Source organism: Trachemys scripta, chromosome 9 (assembly GCF_013100865.1).
Source record: "Trachemys scripta elegans isolate TJP31775 chromosome 9, CAS_Tse_1.0, whole genome shotgun sequence".
NCBI lineage: Eukaryota > Metazoa > Chordata > Testudines > Emydidae > Trachemys > Trachemys scripta.
In genome coordinates, this window is record NC_048306.1 from 95,782,996 (window position 1) to 95,808,282 (window position 25,287).

The window sequence follows — 25,287 nt, forward strand, 5'->3', positions numbered from 1 at the left end:
CTCCCATTTTCATTGTGTGTATAAATTAAAATTTTCCGTTTCCATATTTCAACCATTTAGTTGTTTTTTCAAAACTTTTCATAGGGTGGTCTTCTGTTCGTATTAAGCTAGCTGTGAAAATTCTCTAATAACTTCCAGAAATGCACATAATCTTTACAGTGTCGCAAGCATGTAGCTGAACAGAAAAAGGAAGAATATTCACAGTTAAGGATTCAAATGTGCCATATGTTTTCCAGTACTTCTTTTCACTGAGGATGGTGACATAGTAAGTTCATTTTGCTCTAGCAATGAATGTCATGTGTTAACTAAAATATAGCTGGGATGGCACATGTATGAACTATGCTCACAAACAAAGTAAAAGGACCTTTTGGGGTTAAAAATTGTTGCACCTGTGCAGAATTTGGCCCTTGGTGTTAAATTGAGTTTCTGTACTTGAATATAACTATTTAATTTTACTGGAGAAAATACTAGTTGTGCACATCTGAGGCAAAATTGGACCTAAGTAATCTGGCAGTTTTTACATTTAATTTTAAAATGGCAGCCAGAAGAAGTTTATTGTATGAGGACTAATTATTCATACCAATGTTATATAAAATTAAATTTCTTTGCATTTATAGGCGTGCATGACACCTCTGCAAAATAAACTTGTATACCTCAAATACCTTGGTTTCAAAATTTAGTTAATATTGAATTGCTCCCAAGGTAAAATTTTGAATACCAAGTTTGTACTTGACGCTAACTTAAAACAAGAGTCCACATGTGCCAGTGCAACAAATGTTGTACCATATGTAATCTGTAAGTTATCTCACCTTGACACTAATCAGTATGTGGCAAATAAGGGGAAATAAATGGAAACATACTGTTTCGGTGTAGTGTAAATAAAATATAGTGGAGTTTAACATCCCCAAAGAGTGGGAGTATTCTCAGAGCTGAGGCAAACTGTGTGCTGTCATCCTGCTGTGCCTACTTACTGCAGCTAAGAAAACAGGACCTGGCAGTGAGTGATCCTAGACAGTGTATGCCATGTATTGCATTGGATTTAAGGATGTAGTGTCAGCTGTATCTTCGAAGTTTCTTTGATTTTTAAGCCCAAATTCTTTGATTTCATGTAACCGTTTTAATGTAACGTTTGTAGTGGTAAAGTAGTGAGTTCTTTTTTTTTAAGGCACGTGTACAACTCTCCTGAGAAATATGTTGCACAGTTCAGTTTCTCTGCTATTAGTGCAATTACCCCAAATACTTTTTTAAGTTGAGAGAGCACGCAAAACCAGTGATGGTTCTTGCAGCACTGAAAAAATTAAAGGTAGAAAATCTCTACTATAGTATTTTTCAATTAAACGTTTTCATATAGAATATTGTTTTGCAGCTTTCAATTCTACTAATGATGAAAAGAGGAAACTTTTCAGACTGTTAAAATAATACTTAACCACTCCCTGGAAGGCTTTTTCTTAAAGGGGAACATTTTTAAAAAATGTTTTCCTCTCCCCATTGTGTGAATGACTCAGGCAAACAGAAGAAACTGACTAGCAAAGCATGAGAAATAGTGAAATTGACTATACATTGTGTGTGCCAAATGCCTGAACTGAAATATAGGGAAATGATCGTTAATCTTTGTAGTAATATGAAGTATTATAACAATAGTAAGTCAACTTTTTTGGACAGATGTGTATTAAGGTGATGTCCCATTTTTAAGAACATTGGGACTAGTGTCCAACAGTTAGTGACACAGTTTTGCAACAATATTGCAAATTTCATTTCGGCTTTGTGACACTTCTGCTTTGAGAACAACTTAAGTTAGCCTCATGTCTTTTTTTTTACTGTTCGGTCTTATTTTCACTAGGTCATTTTTCCTAGAAATTTCCCTCTGTTGCTCTAACTAATTCAGTTTAGTGCTGAGAAGACAATGGCAGCTGCAGGCATTTTTAGCCACAGTTGTCTCGGCCTGCTGGAGGTTAAAAAGCCAGCAGCAATCCAGAGTCCTGACAATGCTAGTGTTTCCGCTGGTGAAATTGCGTCAGTGTGGAGAAAGGCTAGTGTCAGACACCATATTAGAAAATCGCAAGGTTTAGAGGTGAACCAATGTCTCCAAATGGGATTGTGCATGAGAGCTGTTCTTAAAAAACATTGGAAGGTATCTTCATTAAGTTGTCTAGACTGATATTTTTATGGCTCAGGCTGCAAGATGCAGGCTCTTCTGTGCTCATCGTGGTATCTGAGTGTCTGAGATTGCCAGTAAGTGATGTTACAGGGATCTGAAGGAAGGTTCTGGAAAGTTCCATGGCAGTTAAAGGGAAACTACAACGACAAAAAGGGCAGTGAGTTAGGAGCCATTGAACCAGAGCGAAGTGAAGGGAGGTGTTGGCTGGCTTTGTGTTGAATCACTACCGTGCAGCTTGCTAGTTCTGTTTTTGTTGCCTGACAAGGTTCAGGAGCACTGCTGCTGCTACTTGAAAGGCCCAATCAGTTCCTGTTGCAGTTTTCCAGAAAGGATCTCTGAAGCCTCGGTCTGTGTCTACACTACTGGGCTATGTCTACATTACTGCTGGATTGATGCTCTGGCAATCGATGCACTGGGGATTGATTTAGCGGGTCTAGTGAAGACCTCAGATTGCCCCGAACGAGAAGAGTAAGGTAAGTCGAGAGGAGAGTGTCTCCCGTTGACCCAGCACAGTGTAGACACCGCAGTAAGTCGACCTAAACTATGTCGACTCCAGCTACGTTATTCAGCTAAGTTGTGTAACTTAGGTCGACTTATCGTGGTAGTGTAGACCTACCCTAACTGGAGTCTGAGGCTATGTCTTCATTGCAGCTAGCCAATCCCCTATTGTTGCTGCCATCCACACACACAATACTGGGATCCCGGGCAGGTGGACTGATTTTAAATCAGCAATTTTAATCTTGTCTTGCGTTTGTACTTTTTAGTTACTTACCGAAAGAGAGGTTGATTATCATTAGTTGGTAACCATTAAAACATGTTCATTTGCAATTAACTATAGCCCTTTACACTAAACTTTGTATTTTTTGTTAACCAGGAGGAGATGTTCAAGCTATATAATTGCTTACATAAATGTAAACATACGTGTATTCATATTTCTATTCTCTTTTTTTGATACGATGTTAGAAAATGGCAAATGACACGTTTATTTACTAGATTAATTTTTTATTTGATTTAAGTCAAGCTACATTTGGAGTGAAATTGGAATTGAATGAAATGCACAAGTACAGCATTTTAAAATTGTTTTTATTCAAATAAACTTTATCAAAAACATGTTTTGCATTTAAAACTGATTTATTAAACATAGGACTATTAACTGTAATTAGTGCATTAAACTGATTGTTTCTGATCACCATGTCCTTTAAGATTTCAAAACTCGTATTTCTCGTCCCCAAACCTCGTTTTTATTCATAGTTTGGAAGAGGGAAAACAAGCCCTTCTGCCTTTTCAACTCCCACTTGGTTTCTTAACTTTGAATGAACTAATCACTGAATTGAACTTATTGAATAACTGAAGAAAATATTCTCTCTGTACCGGCAGAACAGGCTACTGCTGTCAAAAGTGGGTTTAGCACTCCAGTAAACTCTAGTTCCAGGTGCTTGGCCAGTGACTTCTACCAGAGTAGTCGTCTTTCTTTAAAACTTCAGCAGCAAACTTGTAGTGCTTGAATATTTTTTTAAATTTAATTTAAATTATTTTAATTATAATAAGTTTAGGCCTTCATATAGGCAGTTATAATTTCAAGTTTAATTTTAAATACATTTATTTTAAAAAAGAAAATATTTAAATAAAACCTAATTTTAAAAATATATTTTATCTACTTGAACATGGGCTGACTGGCTGGTCAGTTTCCACTTTAATTGGGGTTGGTAACCTACCCACATGGGATACAGGCTAATCAACAGAGGTTCTGATAATCCTCCAGTGCCTACTCATAGACTTTAAGGTCAGAAGGGACCATTATGATCATCTAGTCTGACCTCCTGCACAACACAGGCCACAGAATCTCACCCACCCACTCCTGTAATAAACCCCTAACCTATGCCTGAGTTATTGAAGTCCTCAAATCGGGGTTTAAAGACCTCAAGGTGCAGAGAATCCTCCAACAAGTGACCCGTGCCCCACGCTGCAGAGGAAGGTGAAAAACCTCCAGGACCTCTGTCAATCTGCCCTGGAGGAAAATTCCTTCCCGACCCCAAATATGGCGATCAGCTAAACCCTGAGCATGTGGGCAGGACTCACCAGCCAGCACCCAGGAAAGAATTCTCTGTAGTAACTCAGATCCCATCCCATCACAGACCATTGGCTGTATTTTCTTGCCCTTTGCCTACTCCTTTCTTCCATACTGGACATCACCTTCCAGTTTGTATACACGGGTTCAGCATTTGAATTCCACATTTCATGTGGTCTGCTACATTTCTACTGCACGTCTACATACTTGAACAGAGATGCCAGCCAGCACACACATAGATTGTCCACGGTGCATTGCAAAACAATTCATAGTGGTGCAGTGCAAAGAGCTATGGGGTAACCCTCCAGAGGTCCTAGTGTCTCTCACTGGGGACTATAGCACCAGTGTGGACACAGTAACATGAGTAGAGCTTTGCAGTAAGGATGCTCTGCCTGGGCTATGCTAACCTGAGTGCTGATCACCCAGGCTAACTCTGCAGGTAAGATATACTCTTACGGGGGAGCTAGCCTAAAGAGCGACAGGCGAAAGCCAGGAGAGGAAAGTGCTGGTGATCTGTACTGGTTTTTACCAATGTGTGTCCCAGTCTATTACTTCATGATTCACAACTCTCTGCAAGTCAGCCACTGACCTTTCATGGTACAGTGGGAGTAGCTTTAAGAAAGTAGTACTAACCTTTAAATTCTTTACCCTCTGTTTGCATTTCTATCCCAGCAAAATAAAACCTATCCATTTTTCTGATTGTTCACTCTAATAGGTTTTTCAACCGTGAACTCTATAGTCAGGGTTATGTCAGGACTCCCATTGTCAACGTCTGTTTCCACATGTTCATAACTGAAATTCTCCTTTAAGGCTGACATTTCTGTGCTTGATCTCAGTTTAGACACCACTCTCTCTTGTTTTTAAACGTGTGGAAGTTCCTTTGGTGTCACAGTTGCACCTCATGCTGCTGTGGATAAACTCCAAATTTTGTAATAATAAGGATGATTGAGAAGCAGATCTTTCAGTTGGTGAAGTGGGGGAAAACAAGTCAAAATAAGTGAGTGACAAATCACTTCTGAGCATGCTTGGCGTCATCTCCTAAAATGTTTAGCAAAGGAAGCCCTGCCCCACTTGTAACATACTGTGTCCTCAGCAGGCCCTGGGACGAATTGCATGAAGCAGACGGAGAGTTGCAGTGACACCTTTGCAAGCATCCATGTTTTTTCCATTGGTGTTGCCCTGCTCTGTTGCTTGTTCAAATATTCTGCTATTCTTTTCATCCAGCCTGGCAGAAAAATGACTGTTGCCAAGCATAGCAACAGTGATGTGAACCTTCTTCCGCATATCCCCTTCACGTCTGTCAAAGGTGGATTCTGCTCCCCAGAAGGTTCTTGGAATAACCTTTACTTCTCCGGGATGTACATATATTTGACGTTACTAGTTAGACCACGAACTATGCCTAAGCAGAGAGCGTGTAATGTGGGTGAACTGATAGTATTACGTGGCCCTTAACTTTAGAATTATTGGACAGTCTTGTGTGATCCTAAACGCACATCCTCCCAGTTTTAACTGTTTATATTTGCCCATCTAGGATGCGGGTCATTGCAATGGGGAAAGGGATTTGTTTAGAAGGCTCAGTCAGTGTCTTGAGCTGGTACTATTTTGTTAGTATAAGGGTTAATTTTGGTTATGGCAGCTTACGGCATTGCCCTTTAAAGATAGAGGAACCATTTTACAGTGGACTTGGCTATAGTGAAACGTCATTTATAGTGAAGAAAGAATGTGATCATTTTAGTTCCTTTTTAATGGAAGAGTTTCTGTTGAACTGGTTGGCTCCCCAGAGGCCAGTTCAACAGAATGGATGGCTCCCCAATACTTAAGGTTTATTATGCAATAATCGGGCTTCATTATGTCCCTGGTGGAATCTGATAGCGAGGCATGCTTGTGGCTAACTTTCAGACTTAAGCCTGTGGTTTAAAACTCCTAAGATGGCAGTTAAATATTATCTATGCCTTACAGATTCACTAGCCCAAGTTGGGTCAAAATTAAGATTAGGAGAGAGTGATCTGAATGAGAGGTTACCTGCTCTTTAATCTAACTAAGAGGAGCGGCTGAATAATAGAACTGGGAGCGGACACATGTAACACGTTGGTGAGAAAGCCATTGCAACCGTTATGCTTGAATTTCTAATGCAATGTGGGGATTCGGGAGGCTATTGGAATTTTAGACAGACACGCTCCCGGAGGAATGTGGATTGTGTTTTCATGGCTTTGAATTCAAAGTTATCTGAAATGTAACCTTGTGTTCCTTATTCTTACAGCTGCCCTTCAAGATCATAATGCAGCAGAAAAATGAAAGAACATAGAAGAAATTTAAATTGGAAAAGAAGTCGATTGCTGTTCCTTTCTAGAAGATGGACCACTGGATTTTGGGGGCTCAGGAAATACTGCTTCCAAAAGAAGCATTTTTTCCTAGCTAAGAGAAAAAGACAAAGTGCTCAATCAGTTGTGAGCCTAAACCGGAACAAAGCGTACCGATCTCTCCAGGGCAGAAGGAAGGCACTCAGACTCCAGAGTGAGTGGGTTCCTAAAGTGCTTCTAAATGCAAAAAACCATCAAAAACCAACTGCTGAACACAGCACCTTTTCTACAAAAACGTCCAGAAGGGCAAAAAAGCCCTTTCCCGATGGCAAAACTGGAGGCCCACGTGCAGAGGCAATAGAGAATTTGGACAATGAGCCCTTTCAGGGTGAAGATCTCTTGAACAGAGTCACTGGATTACAAGCAGACGCTAGTCTTGGCTGCATGCATGGCAATGACCACAGGGCCTTTTGTGGTGGGCTGTGCGACGCTATCTTACCTGTAAAGAAGGATGGTTTCACACCCAGTGGGGAGGAACGCAATAATGATGAAGGCAATGCAGTCGTAGTGGTCTTAAACAATAGTAAAAGAAGGTGCTGTTGCAGAGGGCTAGAGCAGAATGGAACTTGTGGCCCCTTGACTACTAAAAAGAGGTCCAGATTTAACCAGTATACTGTAAAAAAGATACCTGTATTTATGATGCATAAGAAACTTTCTATGATTAGGTTTCGGGATAGAATCATAAAATCCCCAAAACTTAGAGCAAGAGGCAAAACCTGCAAATCAAGTAAAATCAAGCCAAGCTGGGTGGAGAAAGTTACCAGGGACTGTCAAGAGAATCTTCAAGGAGATTTTGAAGGTGGATTTTGTAACTGGTTTTCCTGCTGGAAATCTAAAAATAACTCCTTTTGGAACCTGTATAGCTCATCAGATATGAACAATAATACACCAGGACCTGTAGCTGAGGAGAATAAGACACCTGCATCTGACATCTGCCTTACACAGGATGCATTACAATGTGATGAGCTACATTTTGAGGAACCTGCATCCAGAGATGGCAATGTTAAAATCTGCCAACCAGAGCTGCACAAAACAGCTCCTTTGGGTACAGAGACCTTGCACGGGACGGAAACAAACGAGGCTCCTGTAGTGGACAGTTGCCAGGAGGATCTTTTCCTCTCAGTAACAGAGAGAGAAATTGCAATTTCAGGTCAAGAAGATGCAGAATCTAATCAGGTTATGTGTGTTGATGAAATGATATTGTTAGAATCCTGCAAAGGGGATTCAAATATGAACAATAACCTTGCAAATGGACCTTTTTCGGGGGAGCTGGCACAAAATGAAGACAGCTCTTCCCAGATGGAAGTCGAAGGCTCCATAAATCTGGACATTTTTAGTGCAAAGTTACTAGATCACCCTTATTGTAAAAGCCCCCTAGAGGAGCCTTTGCCAGAAAGCACAGGACTAAACTCAGGAGCTCGAAAGGGAGGCAGAAGGAACAGTCAGAAAGTTTCTCGTGTGGCTGATGAGCAGTTATCAACATGGATTTGTGGTATACTCTTTACACATGATATAAAGCTAGTCATTCTTGAGAATAGCTGGGCATAGCATATGAAGTTGGGAATATTTGAAGTTTCCTTACCACTTTAATTCCTTTATTAAAATGGTTATGCACCATGAATTGCAAAAAGTGTGTAGCTTAATACTCAACTGAGATGAGAAGCTGTGATGAGGAGGGTTGTTGTAAGGGAAATGGGGCAGTACTTTCCTCACTTGGCAGGCTCGCTTATGCTAGCTTTAGAATGGTACCTTCTGAAGTATGGGTATAATGCTTAATTGACGCAAGCCTTTTATTTTTCAACAATTGTTGAATGGTACATCTTTCTACTTCGTTTTAGAGAATACAATCGAATTGGGCTGCTTGTGAAAAATATGGATCAGTATTTTAAATTTAGAAAATGTTTTTACCTTGAGGTTATAAAGGGACAGTATAGGGTTAAAATGCCTTTAAAAAAAAAAAATCAGGTACTCTCACATATTACTGGCAACTTAGATAGTGATCTAATTTGCTTTTCCCTAGGCTTACTGCCTGTGTAATTTCTCAGCTTAATTTAGCTTTAAACAGGAGACTAAACCAGTCAATTTCACTTTTGGGTTTTCATACCCTAAATGTTTGAATAGGGAAAAGTCTAAATCCAAACAAAACTTCAAAAAAAACAAAAGGGAACACTCATATTCATTATACATGATGAGCCGACCCTGCCTGATGGAGTTTCTTTTAATGTGGAGCACGGTACAAATACTTGTGTTTGAAGTGTGTTGTATATACAACCTTATCTGATGTCAGGATATATATAACACAATGTAGTAAGAATTAGCACTCCCTTTTGTATTGTACCATTAAGATACTGGTAGAGTCCAGCAACACTCAGATAACTGTGGGTCAATTGGTTTTCATTAGAACAGCCTATTTTCAGTAGATTATACAGCCTGTTATATGTTCCCTTTGACAAGGAGTGTTAAAGAATTGCTACTAAATTTGCCAGACTCAAATTTTGCCCCAATTCTCCACTTTCCCTGTCTGGAGAAACTATTGGGAAGCTTTTTATGGTCGATCCTCCAAAACATGGTGTGAAGGGGAGAGAAGCTGGATGCAAAATATGGTCTAGCATTGAACAAAAATTCCTTTGAACCCTATTGAGACAAGTGATTTGCTCATATACAGTGAATATATATGCATTGTTCCTCTACTTTCAGTTCTCTGTGGAAAGCAAGCCAGAGGGAAATGAGGAACAGACCGGCATCCAGCTTCTCTCTCCTTCAGACCATGCAGAGAAATTGAGATCCCTGAACTTGGGTGTGTCAGCTGGCTAATAGCATTTCAGTTCACTTGGAAGCAAAATTAAGGCCTGGTCTATACTTAAAATTTAGGCCAACATAGCTGCAGAACTCAGAGGTGTGTGAAATCCATACCCAGGAGTGTTGTAGCTATCCTGACCTAACCCCTGGTGTAGACACAGGTTGATGGACGAATGCTTTTGTTGATCCACCTGCTGCTGCTTGGAGAAGTGGTGTTCTACAGCAACGGAAAAACTCCATCCATTGCTATTGGCTGCGTCTACACGATGGGGCTGAATTGACATAGCTGCATCACCGAAGCTATCCCACTGTAATTCCTGTGGTGTATACTTGGCCAAAGTATATAAATAGGGCTCAACTAAATTCTACCCTTGATGTTCTAGATGGGGGAGGAGGCTTTGTGGCTAAAGCACAGGCAAAATCAGGTGATCTGGCTTGTGTTCGCTTATTTTGGCACTGCTAAATGGCCCTGGGCATGTCACTTAAACAGTGGGCCTCAGTTTCTACTTTAGAAAAAATTGGTATAATTCTACCTCTCAGGGATATTTTGAAGCTTAATTCATTACAGCAGTAAGCACCAGCGGGATGTGAATTAGCACCCTATTGGGGGTGGTATTCAGATATGTTGTGAGGCACAAAGATAGAAGGTGAATGCCTTCTTCCAAGTAGGAAGTACACCATTAACTTACTGATTTACATCTTGGCAATATTGATTGCTAATACTCTGGTTCATTCATATTTAATTTTCTTAAAGTTTTAAATTTTGGGGGGAGAGGGGTGGCATATGAAATCTCGTAAAAGAGGAAAAATAAAAAGTAGACTTTCACTTCCTCTTTTTTTTTTTTTCTTTCTTTTCTCAAGAGTTTCTGGGTTCTTTGGATTCCTCTTTCCATTCCCAAGAAACCTAGCTGTGCTTTCATAAGCAGTTTATGACCCAGTATTCACTTTGAATATACTTTGTTATTAACTGGGGACCAAATCCTGCTCCACTGGTAGTCAGTGGTGAAATACAAATTTTGGCATATGGAACTCCCAATTGAGTTTGGATATTCATTCAGTGGGTTACAAGTGCCTGCAGGGACCAGAAAGTGCTGCAGAGACAATATTTTGATAGGAGGGTTTGCCATCAGGCTGCCTTTTAGGTCTCCAGGTCCCTTATGTTGTCTCCCCCTCAATAGCGTTCTCCCCGATCCATTTAAGAGAATGGGTGAAGGGATTTTTGTTTTCCAATAAAGAGGTCCTAGGTATGTTGGTACATGTGACATCAAAAAAGGCCCAGTCAGCCAATCCACATGCCCCAGACAGTCATTCCTAGCTAGACTAACAATGTTTGTAGAAACCTTAGGGCCTCAGATGGAAGGTGTAAGAAGTGCACATTTGTTCTCTTTGAGCCTTGGGGTATCGCACGAGGGCCTAAGATCAATGTGATGGTAGGTCAGACTGAGGGAAGATAGAGATAAGGTCAGTGTCTTAATTCTCAACCTCTTTGATATTTGTGGTTTTGTTTGTCCTTTTAATCTCTCTCCAGGATTTTAGATTAATCTAAATCTTGCCCTATTGTGCAAAGGTGTTGCAAAAAGTAATGTTTGGCGCGTCTGTAGTGCTGCCTATCTGAGGACCTCAACGTTCTTTTCAAGCATTAAAGAACTTCAGCTCTCTGTTTACAGATGAGGAAGCTGGCACTGAGAAGTTGCAACTTTGTGCCAGATTTGAATTTGGGATTGTTTTCCCCTTTGAGTTACCATGATTTGGGGACTTCAACAGCTGAGTCAAGGGAGAGAATTCTTCCAGGAGTGGGTGGGTCAGCTTTTGTGGCCCGCATCATGCGGGAGGTAGGACTAGATGATCATAATGGTCCCTTCTGACCTTAGAGTCTATGAGTCTATTTATACCAGCATAAGTGAGATCAGAAGTCGGCCAGAGCCAGGAACAGAACTAAGAACTCCTCAGTCCTGTCCCTGAAGCATGAGAACATATATGTAGCATAAGGCTTAATAATTTCTCAAACACTGTCTAACCTGAAGACAGTATTTCCTAGCCAGAGTGAAAAACACTTTTGTGATCACAACCCTTTACAACTTAAAGGAATACAATGTATGCTGTTAGTGTTTGACAAAGTTACAATTAAGGACAGTCCGCAATGAACTTCAATACTTTTTTTTTTTTACTGTGGTTCATGTTTCTTCTTACTTTTGTTCAATATAATTTCTTTCCTTTCTTGGCTTCACTTCACCTTTCCCCAGTAATACATTATGGTATGGTATGGTATTTAGCACTGGAATGGGTTACCTAGGGAGGTGGTGGAATCTCCTTCCTTAGCGGTTTTTAAGGTCAGGCTTGACAAAGCCCTGGCTGGGATGATTTAGTTGGGAATTGGTCTTGCTTTGAGCAGGGGGTTGGACTAGATGACCTCCTGAGGTCCCTTCCAACCCTGATATTCTATGATTCTGTATGTCTTCCTACATTATTTTCAGTCTGTTTTCCTCTTTGCCTTTTTCCCTCCCTGTCTTTTTATGTATCTTCCTTTTCATTGTGTTTTCAATCTCTTCTCCTATATTTTTTCTCTTCTTCTGTTTCTCCCCCAGAATCTCTCAAAATACCATGATTTTATTTTCTAACAACTTATCCCATCAGTCTCTCCTTTTCCTGCCTTGCCCTGCCCTGCCCTATCCATCTATACCCTCACACATGCTACTTGGAAACTTGATCAGACCCTAAATAATCGGAGGACTAGCCAAAAGGCTAATGCAAAATAGAGAAGCCCCAGTGCAATGGGTCCCATGTCCAGGTGAGACGGGAGCCATCTGTCCCTTCCCATATCTCCTGGGAAAGGGAAAGATGCTGGAATTCCTACTTGGGTGATGTCCCTGGTCCCTTTTCTGGGGCTCCATCTTTCTTATAAGCGTCTGGTTCTGGCTTCCAATATGTTTGGGAGTTTTTCCCTCGATTCCAAAAAGCCCTCTGGCAGCTGGAAGGGAGCTGCAGAATTTGGTGTCTCTTCCTTCTGAACAGTCAACGTTGTTTGATGATCTGTTACTCCAGTCTTCTCTCATGATTTTTCCCTCCTACTTACCCTGCTTCTTGATGCTGGAATGGGGTGATGTCTCCACCCTTCTGCTCCTTGCATCTGAAGAAGTGAGGTTCTTACCCACGAAAGCTTATGCTCCCAATACTTCTGTTAGTCTTAAAGGTGCCACAGGACCCTTTGTTGCGTTCTACTCCTGTTTCTCTTAGCAGCCAGAAAACATATGTTTGCTAGACTTTCCCTCTAGACTCAACCTTTTGGTCTTTTCCAGTGAATATCCCCAATTGCTGTTGTCACTGCTGCTTAGAGCTTTCACAAGCAACAGCAGGGTGAAATTGACTTGATTCTCAAGTTTCTCTGCTGAATAGTTAGTAAAAATTGATCAGATTCTGATATGTTTTTACTGTACTACAGTTCAAGAAAACAGTGAGCAGCAGTGGAGGCATGGTAGCTGTCAGCAGACAGTACTGCATTGACTCTTTTTGCATGTGGGAGGCTATCTTCATAACCTAACGGCTAGAAATTTAGTTTTAATGAGTGCTTTAATTCTTGTAGGAACTGATGGCACCCTGAATTTACAATGTTTGAATAAGATATATGTAAAATGTTAATAGAAATAGGCAAAGGGACTGGTTCTTCTCTTGCTTATAGAAGTATAAATTGAGAGTAACTCCAGTGGGATACCTGGGTATAAATTCTGCGTAAATGAAGAAAATTGGGCTCAAAGTGTTTAACATTTTTATGTAGATGATGACTTTTAAGATCACTTCCCCCCTCTTTAATGGTGCCTCTCTGAGCTTTTTAACTCTTGTATTCTATTAACTGCATGCAGCAACTTGGCACCGGGTGGGTGGGACACTGTGCTATTAAATATTTCTAATATCTGGTTTTGTTAGACTAGAGAACTCAACTTTTTACATGTTTGCTTTTTCATTTATCTGATGTATTCAAAGGATTCCTAGATGAAGTGATGAAGAAATATGGCAGTTTAGTTCCACTCTGTGAAAAAGATGTCATGGCAAGATTAAAGGAAGTCTTTAATGAAGATTTCTCCCATAGGTTTGTAGCTGTAATATATTCTAGTACTTGTAAAGGAAAAGTTATTATTTGACACACTAATTTACATTCCAGATTGAAACTGACACCTGCTGGAACAGCTCCATTTGGTCTGACCTGGAATATCTTTATCCATGTCTCTACCTTTTCAATTCTGTTTCAGAAAGCCTTTTATCAGCAGGGAAATCATGAAGTATCGGACAAGGCATCCAAAATCTTCCACTTGCAATTTCCGGGTCTTCTATAATAAGCACATGCTAGATATGGATGATCTGGCTACACTGGATGGTCAGAACTGGCTAAATGACCAGGTTAGAGATGCTTATGTTTACCTCTTCAAAGTGTTAAAAATATTAGCTAATCCTCAGACCCTCCCTGTGTGAGGTAGGTCACTGTTATCCTCGCTTCATAGATGGGAAACTAAGGCAGAACGGTCGAGTGGCTTTTCATTGGCAGACCCAGTAATAAAGAACTTGAGTTTCTGACTCCCAGACCTGTCCTCATGCAACCACATTGTACTTCCTCTTCAAGAAGACAGCGGTTGCAGGTGCGAAAAGATAGTATTTCCTCCCACTTAGCTAGAAGAGGAGAAAGTAACTGCAATGCAAGGCCCATAGCCAAAAAAACAGAGAGAGTAGCAGTCCTCCAGATGTGCCTCAGTAGACTTCAATTGAATTAAACCAACATTTCACACTGAGGCAGTCTTTAAGTATCTGCTTATATTATGTCTGCTCTAGCAACCCATTGTTGATTCCAGAGTATAATAGAATGTTACTCTAATTAGTCAACTTCTTGTTAGAAAAAAGATGTGTGCTTTTTTAGATGCCCTCTCAAATCTTGGATTTACTTTCAGTAATATAATGTTATTTTTGTGCAAATTATAATTTTTACTAACTCTTGCAGATTATTAATATGTATGGTGAACTCATAATGGATGCAGTCCCTGACAAGGTGAGCATTGTGAAAAGGTGTCCATTATGGGGTAGAAAGGGAGAGATGGCATAAGACCCTAGGTACATGGGTCAAATAGGAGGGAGGTGTAACTCAGATTAAAATGCCATTATGGTGTTTCAAAGTGACAGTGTAAAAATAGCCCCTCTGTACTCACAAGATCTGCTGCCTTTAGTCAGTCTTTTGTTCACTTTACTGGTACAAATTTTTATTCCTTTTAGGCTCACAGAGCCACAAAAATTACGAAAGTGAGCTGGATTCTCTTCTGGCTCGTGCATCATCAACAGAGTTCTTAACTACTTTCCAGCTGTAGTGTCTCTCATTGTTGGTGTTGACATTCAGGGCAGAAGAAACCCATCTTGACTTTCAGATTCTGGATTGAGTGTGGTTGTAGCTCTGACAGTTAGAAGAACCATCTGTTTACTTGTAAGCTGAACAAATTGAATATGGAATCACTGAGACCACAAAGAAACCACACAATGCCATTTTTAGATTGGCTGGCTGCACAGAGTATAGCAACCCTTTAATGTTCTCGCTCAGAATGTAGAGCACTGCTTCTTTGATTGGTGGTGGTAGTGATTCCTCATTAGTATTCTCTCTGCTTTTCAGTGCATGAACCAGAACTGTGGTATTGGAGAGTGTATCTGTCTGCCTGTACCCACTTTTTATAGTGCATAATTTAAATCCTCATGGGAGATCTTGTTCTAGTACTTTGTAGAATGCAGTTAGAAGTTTCTGTTGGCATAACTAATAGGTTTTATCCAGCATTTTCAAATGCTGAACTATCCAGCTTTTTTCAAGCAATAATGTCTACCTCCTCAGTACCAGCAAGATTATTAAATACGGATGTTGTAAAACTGCATAAAATGTGACTTATAGCTTTTCATTTTGTATTAATCTCTTCCTTTAATTGAGATGCTAACACAAGTGTTAACCTAATGCTAAAGAATTGTTTTAACTGTAAAAATCTACAACCTTTCGCCACAACAGTAGGTTGTAGTTACTTGCAAAAGATGTAACACAGTAGACAAAGAAGTATTCTGTAATTCAGAAGCATTTTTGTGAAGTCTGTAACTGGCCAGAGGGTTGAATACTGATGTCCATGTTTTTGTGTCTTAAACTTTATATCTTTTGACAATCAAATTATTTGGTTCTGAGTCACATAGCAGAACATGGAAGGCGTTTCCAGCAAGTTATGTAGGGAGGATGGGAAAATATGATTTTCCCCAATCCTCCAGTGATTTTAATCCCTGGAATGCAGGAGAATAATATCTGTAACTCTTCTTTAGCCTCTTCTCCCTAAACAAAGGATTGCAGCTGCATGTCGTAGGCTTAGGAATGCCAAGTTCAAAAAATAAACTGCTTCGCATCATATGTTCTAGGGAAATAGAGAGTTTCTCTTCATTCTAAAGAACAGCAGTAGCTATTTAAGGTTTGCTAAAACATCTGTAGACTTGCTTGTCTCTTTTGCTGTTTTGCTTTTTCAGTTCTTGTGTATTAGCCAGCTAGATGTTTAATTATGTCTAAGTTATGTTAGACATGACTGGAAGAATTTATGCACACTTTTAGCCCTCATTTCTTTTTTTAATTTGTCTTTCTAGGTTCATTTTTTTAACAGCTTTTTTCATAGACAGCTGGTAACCAAAGGATATAATGGTGTAAAACGATGGACTAAAAAGGTACCATTTAATTCTGTCGATTGCTTATCATTTGTATAGAATAGACCACTGGATGCTGATACTTCGCATTTCTCCCCCGCTCACAAGAAAATGTTTAACTTGAAATTACATTAGTACCAAGTGACAAAAGAAAGTTTGACTGCTTGTTACTCCTCTCAGTACTGCTCAGCTGACAAGCCTTCTAGTCTTCCTTCAGCATCATCAATAGAATTGGTTTTTTTTTTTTTTTTTTTTTTTTTTAAAGTTTCATTATCATTTGGAGCTTAGCAAAAAGGGGTGGTAGCTAACAACTCCGTTTGGATGGCAAAACCCCTCTTTGCTGGTGATGGTGTATGAGAGACAAAGAATTCAGCCTGGGTTCTCGAAGTCAAGTTGGTTTGTATGGGGCTGTCAGCTGAAAGAAAAAAAAAAATCTCTATTTGTAAACGCTTGCACATTTGGTACGGAAATTTAGAGATGACAAACAAGAAACCGCACAAAGCATTTTTAGAGACTACGTGTACAGTAGAGCCACATTTTAACACGGGTATTAAACAAAAAAATCAGGCTAGCCCATCTTCAAAGGAATTGTAGTGTACTTTAATAAAGGAATTGAAAAGTTATCAGGTTTCTGTTTACCTCCCCTGTGGTGAAATGTGACTTTTTTTTTTAATATACCAGTGGTCTTTAAAGGGATACTGTTTAGATGATCCAAATCTTTTACTATTAAATGCTTATTAAAACTGGACTTATTAAATTCTAATTTGTTTTTTCACTATGGTCAGTGGTGTACTTTATACATTTTGCAAAAGCTTGGTAAGTGAAACTAGACTAGTCACTTTTTGGTTCTCATGTTCTAGAGCACTATTGATTATGCTCACATCGTTGTTGGTGAGTGTTCAGATGGGGACAGGACTATATTACATGAAAGTAACCTGAAAATATTTGTTAAAAAAATCCCTAAAGTCAGGCCCTAAACTGTTGTGGGTCCCTTCCAAAGTAGATCCCTGTTTCTTACCGCACCACTGCACTGAGGGGAAACTTCATTTCCCTTGTAATAAAAGCAATAGGCTGTCACAAAAAATTGTTATATAAATGCTGCTACTAATAGCTCTCACAATTCAAGTACAGATATAAAGGCAGAGGGCCAGACTTTCAAGGACTGTTGAGCATTTAGCATTGAAAATTGGGTTTATGAGTAAACATTTTTCAGGAAAAGTGTCTGCTTTCTGCAAAAATGTTCAAATTGTTGTCTGAAAACCCAAATATTTTAGTTTGCATACATTGGTGCAAGGCCTCATGGGAGTTGTAGTTTGGTTGCTTAATGTCCCAGTTCTCCTTTGTAGGCTGGGCCCCCTGTCTGGATTACAAGAGGGGAGACTGTGGTGCAACATGGGATATGCAGCCTGGCCTACAGAGGAACGTGAGGCACTGTTGTAGCGTTACCCTATGTAACGCTGTCCTCGGGAGCCAAACAATCTTAGTGATTTAATTATAGGTGAAACCGCGTTATATCGAACTTGCTTTGATCCGCCGGAGTGTGCAGCCCCGCCCGCCCGGAGCGCTGCTTTACCGCGTTATATCCGAATTCGTGTTATATCGGGTCGCATTATATCGGTGTAGAAGTGTATCTGTCTGACCGCTTGTTTGCATCGTGTGTTACCCACTAATGTTCATACGGACACTTTATTTCCTTACGACAGATGTAACCCGCCCCTCTCCCACTCGTAGTATTATAGCATGGACACTATGCTTTGTACCAGTTGCGTAGTGCTTTTAAAAATAGATAGGAATTACCCTGCAGGATTAGACCAGTCCAGTTAGTCCAGTGTCCTGTTTCTTCTGCGTTTCTGGTGTACACAACAAGATTCTACCAATATCATGTGCTTTTGGGGGACAAAAGAGAAGATTGAGGGGGACAGTGCAGTTGAAGACCAAAGCAGTTCCAATGCCTTACTTCCAAAAGAATAAATTCTAATCTACTCTTTAAAAAAAAAAAAAAAAAAAAGGGCGTGTTCTCAACTTTGCCATGTTGTTTAGAGCCCGCCATTCCATATGATTTTTAAGGTGGTATTAGTCCTTCTCCCTTGTTTGCCTGTCTGACTGCAGTACCTCTGCTGCTGGGTAAAGTATCCTAATCCAATAATTGCTTGTGCTCCATTAATGATGCAGGATGAGTTGTTCACTGTGCCTTCCGAATGTTCCGTTGTGTGTAATGGCTCTTCATGTAAACCAAAATCTAGTGCATGGGGAGCTGGAAATCCACTTTTGCTTTCCATTGCCTTTCCGAGCACTAGGAATTAAACAACGTAAGCACGTAAAACCTTCCTTAAGGAACTGTTGTCCTCAACATTAAGATGCCGTCATCCCTTACCCAAAACTTTGTTGTTGTCGCTCCCTATGTCCTCTGATTCCTTGCTTGTGGACTAGATCTATTGATTTTTGTGTGTGTTACAGTAGCACTGCATAGCCCTAGTCATGGCACAGGACCCTGGTGTGCTAGGCGCTGTATAGTATATTAGCCTCCTCTTTCATTGACTTTGCAATGGAGAGTCACGCCCTGTTTTATATTGCTTATTGGACTTTATAGAAGCACACCGAATGTTCTAGGCAGTGTGCAGACACAGGAAGAAAATCTTTGCCCTGGAAAGTATCTCTGCCTCTTCATTGTCTGAGCTGCAGTTCACTGGGCAAGAACAAAGTGCTATGTTACAGTGAATATGGGTCAGAAAAGTGCCTCGGCCTGCTGTTTCTGTGTGGTTTCTTTGAGTCCTGATTGCTTAATCTGCTGACCCATTTTTACCGCCATCAGCATTGCAGAGTCGGTACAAATCAGCTGCGTTCTCACTGCAGAAACGTCCTTGCCGAAGATGTATAAATGGCCTAGCTTGCTTGCAGGTTGTGTTAGCCATGTTAGTTAAAGTGAGTGCCCACGCCACCCTCCGTTGTAACATGTAAATCGAGTGTGCTTGGTTGCAATTGCAGGTGAAGACTAATTGTGGAACCCCCACAGTGTTCATTGTTGTTTTTTTTTCGACTGCAACAATGTCTTGCATCTAGTACAAGACACAAACGTGTGACTGAAATGCCCGCGTGAAGAGCTCTTGGAGGGAGTTAAAAGAAGAGAACTTTCAGGGTCAGGAGAGGGCAAAGATGTTCTGTTTTAAAAGAAATACAATGTTGTGGGAAGCGTATTTAACTTGCACGTGGTCTGTTCCCCTGTTTGGTAATACTTACTGTTTTGTTTGTCAGGTGGACTTGTTCAAAAAGACTCTCCTGTTAATTCCTATTCACCTGGAAGTCCACTGGTCCCTCATTACTGTGAACATCCCTAACCGAATTATTTCATTTTACGATTCCCAAGGCATTCATTTTAAATTTTGTGTAGAGGTAAGAGGAATTATTATAGTTACGCTTAAAGTGCTTGGATCCTTGCTTTAAGAATTAAATTTTTATCCTATCCAAAATAAGTCTAGGTTTTGGAGGCATCGTGCTTTATGTAATCTCTGTGCATGCACTAAAAATAAAATAAATACTGGGCACTTCTGTTGCCTTCATCCAGTTCTCAAAGTGATTACAAAGGTCCAGGAGAGTTAACTTCTTTGACAGATGGGGAAACTGAGACATGGACCTTGTTCAAGGTCACAGCGACTCTGTGCCAGACCTGGGAATAAAGCCCAGGTCTGCCATTGCCATATTTATACAACCAATCTGTGTCTAGCAAACTTTTTCTGTTGTGTTCTCTTCTTCTGTAGCACTCCCACAAAAACAATTGCTTAAAGCCTAGTACAGTAAGAGAAATCCATTGTCCAAAGAGGAATAAGGTAGCCGTTCGCACATCTTGTGAACAAAAGATCGTTTTGTTTTATTTTTTTGAGGAGTGCAGGTACCAGCATTTTTTTTCCCTTAAATGTCTGGTCGATTGATAATATTTCAATCATGATGGTAAAACATAGGCAAGTAGTTTGGCCTGGACTGACCAGTTTTAGTGGCTGTTTTGCAAAGCTGACCTAATTGCTTGCTAATACAGCAGGCTGCAGCTTTGAAGTGTGTGTAGTGTGTATTAAGGCAGAGTATTTCACAGAGCTCACAGAAAGGACGTCAGAATTAAAATAAGTTTCCCATCAGCAACTGCCGAAGATAAAGCTGAGGCCTCACCTACTCCTAAAACTTAGATTGACCTAGCTACATCAGTCAAAGCTATGAAAAATGCAGCTCGTTGTTAGGTGGACCTAACCCCTCCTATAGACACAGCTAGGCCCCGTTGCCCAAGCTGCCACCTTTTGGAGAGGTAGATTAACTACATCAATGGGAAAACCCCTTCCGTCCATCTAGGAAGCATCTACAGCACAGCTGTAGTGTCGACATACCCTGATGTTTATAGAACTAGAGAGTTGCACACTTTGCTTCTGTAGGCCATGCTCATTGCAGACACCGGGGGTTTCTTGCATCCCTCCATTCCCATTGTTCACAAGCTCCCTGTGTGCCACCCTCCCGTTCCCATGTATTTCAGGGACTTTCTGCAATCTTCACCATGCCACAATTCCCCATTCTCCCCTGGCAGGGGTTCCGTGTGACTCCCTATTCCCCCCCCACCTTTTTATTCTCCTTTTTCTTTTCTTTCTCTTGAAGGGTGTCAACATTGTAAGCTTAATTGGGACACGGTAAAATGAGAGAGGTGGTTATGCTGGACTGTATTCATTTCTGCCAACAACCAGTTCTTTGATTTATAGAGAATTACAGAGGTGGTTGAAGCTGTGGCTCTGCTAACCAGATGCTGTCCCCCTCCCCCCTTTTGGATTTTCCGATTCCCCCTTCTCCCCCCTCCCCCCAAATCAGTAGGCTTCTATGTATGGATGCCGAGAACCTGCCCTGAAACTTTGGAATTGATCGGCTGCAGCGGTCAAAAGTTATCATGTAACGTTCAAAGAGAGAAATGCAATCAAATTGTGTGTCAGGGCCCCACAAGCTCGGCCAATCAAATAAATTAAAACTGGACAAGGCTAGCCCATCTAGTGCATCTTCCTGCCAGTACAAAATTCTTCTCTACAGTTCATTTTCTAACACTTTGCCCAATCTACTTTTAATTGCCCCAAGTGTGGTGGGGTTTCCACTGCGTTTCTGCGTGGACTGGCGGGCCAAATCCAGCCCTGGTGCTCAATGAAGCCAGTTAGTTCCCTCCTTAACCGCTAGAGCTGGGTTAAGCACAAGGGCCAAGCTCACGCTGGTTAAACGTACCCGCATGCCTTTTTCCTTGGCTTTAATTTGTGTGTAACCGTAAGGCTCTGATTTTCTTTTTAAGAACATACGAAAGTATTTACTGACTGAAGCAAGAGAGAAGAATCATCCTGAGTTTCTTCAGGGATGGCAAACTGCTGTTACAAAGGTTAGTGCCAGCCCCTCTAAACCCCGGTGTGAATCTTCTACAAGCTGAGTCTCTTGTGTGGGCCACCTTCACTTTTAAATCCACGTTATTTTAAAGAAGCAGTACATATTTATTTTTAAATGAACGAAAAGGAAGAAGCTGGATGACTTGGGCTTGCTAATGTGCTCTTGGTTGCTCGTTCAGATCCCACCAGGCCTCTCTCTCCTGTTAAGTGAGCTGGTGGCCTCCACCCAGACCCTGGTGGAGAAGTTATTCACATTGCAAAAGCCACTACAGTCAGCACCCATGTTGGCACAGGGGTAAAGAACTGTGTGTTCAGTAGAGACCAGCTCCTCTCCTCTTTAGAGGTGACTGCTCCCAAAGGTTGAAGCGCATCAGCAGGGGACAGTATGAAGTGAAAGACAACTACTGCTGTGGATAGACAGAGGGCTTTGTATATATGCTGTGGATAGACAGAGTGCTTTGGTCTCCAGGGCTGTCCGTCTGGCACATTTCACAGCACTATATTCGCTAACAAATAAACTATGTCTGGCAGTGATAAAAGGGAACAACTTGTGTGAAGTGCGAACGAGGGAATTTGTGACTTGCATAACTGCCCCATAATGGCTGAGGATATAAAACAGGTCATTGAACATTAGACGGTCTCCCAACGGCTCCCCACTCACCGGAGCTATTTCTAGGTTCCAGGGCAATGCTGAGAGGATCCCAGATGCACGTCTCCCCCTTATTTCTGTGTAGCCCTGTGAGGTGGATGGTTTTGGCTCTAGGAAAGTATCATTTTTCCTCTTGCAATGCTTTGGATTTAAAGGAAATATGAATGTCTGAGAGCTAGTGAGTTGCAAGTATTAAAAAAAAAAAAAAAAAGAGAGAGAGAGATGATCTGGCATAGCCAGGAAATTAAAGGCTGTCATTTGCAGTGAATTCACTGTCTCTTTGCGGGCATCGTTCCAGGCCAGCAACCGTGCAATGTGCAGGCCACTAACTGAAACCTTGCAATGGCCTGCCCATAAATTGCCCATTGCTTCCTTCAAGATGTGTGGGGAGGATGGGGATCCACCTTCTATAGCACAAATACCTAGGGAAACATTTCTCTAGGCTTGTGTGAGTTTGCTGATGTCTTGAAGTCTGACCTGAGTAAAGTAGACAGTAATGTTAAAATATTTATTTAAAGTAATTGAGAGGAAGCGATCCTGAATTGGTCATTAAACACCAGATATAGGAGGGAGAGCTGTAATTTATCGGTCATAAAATATCTACTCTCTTAAATACTAGGCATGATCCTAACAAGGTGCTGCGTTTGCCTCCCCTGGCGTGACTGGGCCCAAAATAAGTAATTGCAGCTCAAGCTGTATGTGTTGCAGAGTCACCAGTTTTCAATAAAAAGAACTCCCTAATCTTGCAAAATCGCATTTTGGATTTTAAATAGAACATAGAGTGAAAACTGAAGGAGGGCTAAAGACATGTCATTTAACGTCTTGCGTCTTTTTCCTCCCTCAGTGCATTCCACAACAGAAAAATGACAGTGACTGTGGGGTTTTTGTGCTCCAGGTAAGAGTGTAATTTTAAAGCGTTATGTGGCTTTTTTTCTTGTCAATTTTCCTGTTTCAATTAAGCTTTTTCATTTTCCTCAGTACTGCAAGTGCCTCGCCTTAGACCAGCCTTTTCAGTTCTCCCAGGAAGATATGCCACGAGTAAGAAAAAGGATTTACAAGGAGCTGTGTGAGCGCCAGCTAATAGATTAACAATAAAAAAAAAAAGTCGAGCTCCTTCTCTGGCATTTCTGAAGAGTTCCAGCTGGTGTTTGTGTACTTGAATTTCTGAAAACTTCCGTGAATTTCAAATGACTCTCAGCTGAGTGGTGTGGCCACGATGTTACCTCAACTTTTTCTGCAGGACTTAACAGAGCTGCCACAAAATATTCCTAATGTCAGTTTGGTTTCCTCTTTTATGTTCTTTCCTGTATTTAATATTTATTATCGACGCATGCATATAGGCAAAGCATGCGACTAAAAAAAGGTATAAAACTGTAGATTTGGTGCACCTTTGAAATGTAGCTAGAAATGACAGAATACAGGTTAAAAATTTGTCTGACAACATAAAGATGCATGATCCGTTTTCTGAGGCAATAATGCTTTGAATGTATCAAAAAAAATTCAATGCCATAAAAAAGAGCAGCTAGAACCTTTTTTTGAAAACTAAAATTATTCCATTTTTCTCATGGTGGCTGTGTAGTACTGAAAGCCCGCTTTTTGGGGGGGGGGGGGAGGGCTGGATAAATCTGCCTACAGACTTTGTGTGGAGACCCCCCTTTGAATAGAGTTGAAGTCACTAATAAAAAAATTGTTCTCTGTTAACATTTATCTAGCTGTCGTTATCCCCCTGTTCCCTGTGGTTGAAAAGCAGCCTTTGCACAAATGAGACTTCGGCACTTGACTGTATAATAAAACATGGAGATATTCAGCTATTCAGATTGACAGTATGTTCATATGTGCTTTGGGAGCCTTGATGATTGTGCATGTGTCTTGGAGTGTTAGAGGGGGAGTGATGAAGCTGACCCTGAAGATGCAAAACTTAGTTTTAATGTTGGATTTGGTAACTAGCAACTGTTCACATCTCAGAATGTGAGGTTCCCAAGCAAGTCTGTTCTCGGATCAGAAATGATCGAGCTCTTTCCATAGAGGAGTCCGTGTCCATGAGTATTTGATTTCCTAATTCACTGGAATCTTTAGTCACTCGATGGACTGAGAGGCCTATGTTTTGGAACCTTTTCTTATGATCAACCTATTCTCAACCTCTTCCAAACCAGGACCATCTCAGAACTGCTAAATGGGAGGGCGTAGGGGAAAGGCAGGGTGGTTACGACCCCCAGGTTGAGAACCCCTGATCTAGACTTATGCCTACATATGTAGTTCTCAATCTGTTTACCATTGTGGGCCACATATTAAGCTCTCTCTGTGTTACGTGGGCCGCATTGACAATATATTTACTACCTGTATGGCCCTGAGGATGGATGGATTGCAGCTCTGTGCTGAATGGGCCGCAAATGGCTTGAGAACCACTGGCCTAGATCTCTGAATTTAGGGTTTTCCATTCATGACTTACACATTGGACCTTTTCCTGCTGTCTTTTGGCTTGATGCCTACTTGCTAAGAACCCAAATTCAATTACACTAAATGGGAGAGGGGGAAGAGTCTAGGCCCGCTAGCTGGTGGCATCAGCCGTAGCACAGCGCATTTATAAACCTCATATTTAACTGGAAAACAAATGCATTGAAATGATTTCATATATGCACATTTCTTGATTTTAAAAAAGGATCTTGCATCTTTAATCTGCAGCCTTGTGATGTTAGTGAAGTGGAGAGTCGGATGCATGTTTCTCTAAACTCATCTATTTGCCAGCTTGTCAGCCAGTGGCTTGCCGAGAAGTATGCTAATTTCAGTTGATTATGGGGCACTGTAGACACTCAAATATGCAGCTTAACATTCCAATGCGGGGAATCTGAGGAAGGAATGCCAGGGAAAGTTGAACCAAGATATTAAATGCACACTTTACTTACATAATTGTTAGTGTAGGGCTGCAGTTCATCACGGACATGACACACTGGAGTGTTTACATTGTGAAACGTAGGCAGTTTAAGTCTTGTTCAAGAATGCTCCTCATCCCTGAAAGGAGATGGAGTTCACTAACCTGCAGTCAGTTTGCTATTTCGTATAGTGCTTCAGATGTGTGGAGAGTGCCTTTATTATAAGAGGCATATTTATTTGGCTGTAGTTAAGGCTGTCAGCAATTCCATTAATGTGGTATTTGAGAGTTCCATAAACCGCTC

General features: G+C 40.8%; 1 protein-coding gene across 3 annotated transcripts in view; it reads left to right on the forward strand.

The window, feature by feature from the left end:
* SENP5 (SUMO specific peptidase 5) overlaps positions 1-23,925 on the forward strand; it is a 29,108-nt gene extending 5,183 nt beyond the window's left edge. The window contains exons 1-10 of one of the 3 annotated variants that reach the window (XM_034781439.1): positions 2,399-2,631; positions 6,487-8,078; positions 13,364-13,469; positions 13,630-13,777; positions 14,370-14,417; positions 16,019-16,096; positions 19,328-19,465; positions 21,378-21,461; positions 22,959-23,009; positions 23,093-23,925. In XM_034781439.1, the coding sequence (XP_034637330.1) occupies positions 6,518-8,078; positions 13,364-13,469; positions 13,630-13,777; positions 14,370-14,417; positions 16,019-16,096; positions 19,328-19,465; positions 21,378-21,461; positions 22,959-23,009; positions 23,093-23,203 (2,325 nt within the window). In that variant the 5' untranslated portion in view covers positions 2,399-2,631; positions 6,487-6,517 and the 3' untranslated portion in view covers positions 23,204-23,925. Of the gene's footprint in view, positions 1-2,398; positions 2,632-6,486; positions 8,079-13,363; positions 13,470-13,629; positions 13,778-14,369; positions 14,418-16,018; positions 16,097-19,327; positions 19,466-21,377; positions 21,462-22,958; positions 23,010-23,092 lie in introns of those variants that run through there. The other 2 variants (XM_034781437.1, XM_034781440.1) reach the window with 2 other exon arrangements.
* The last annotated feature ends 1,362 nt before the right edge of the window (positions 23,926-25,287 follow it).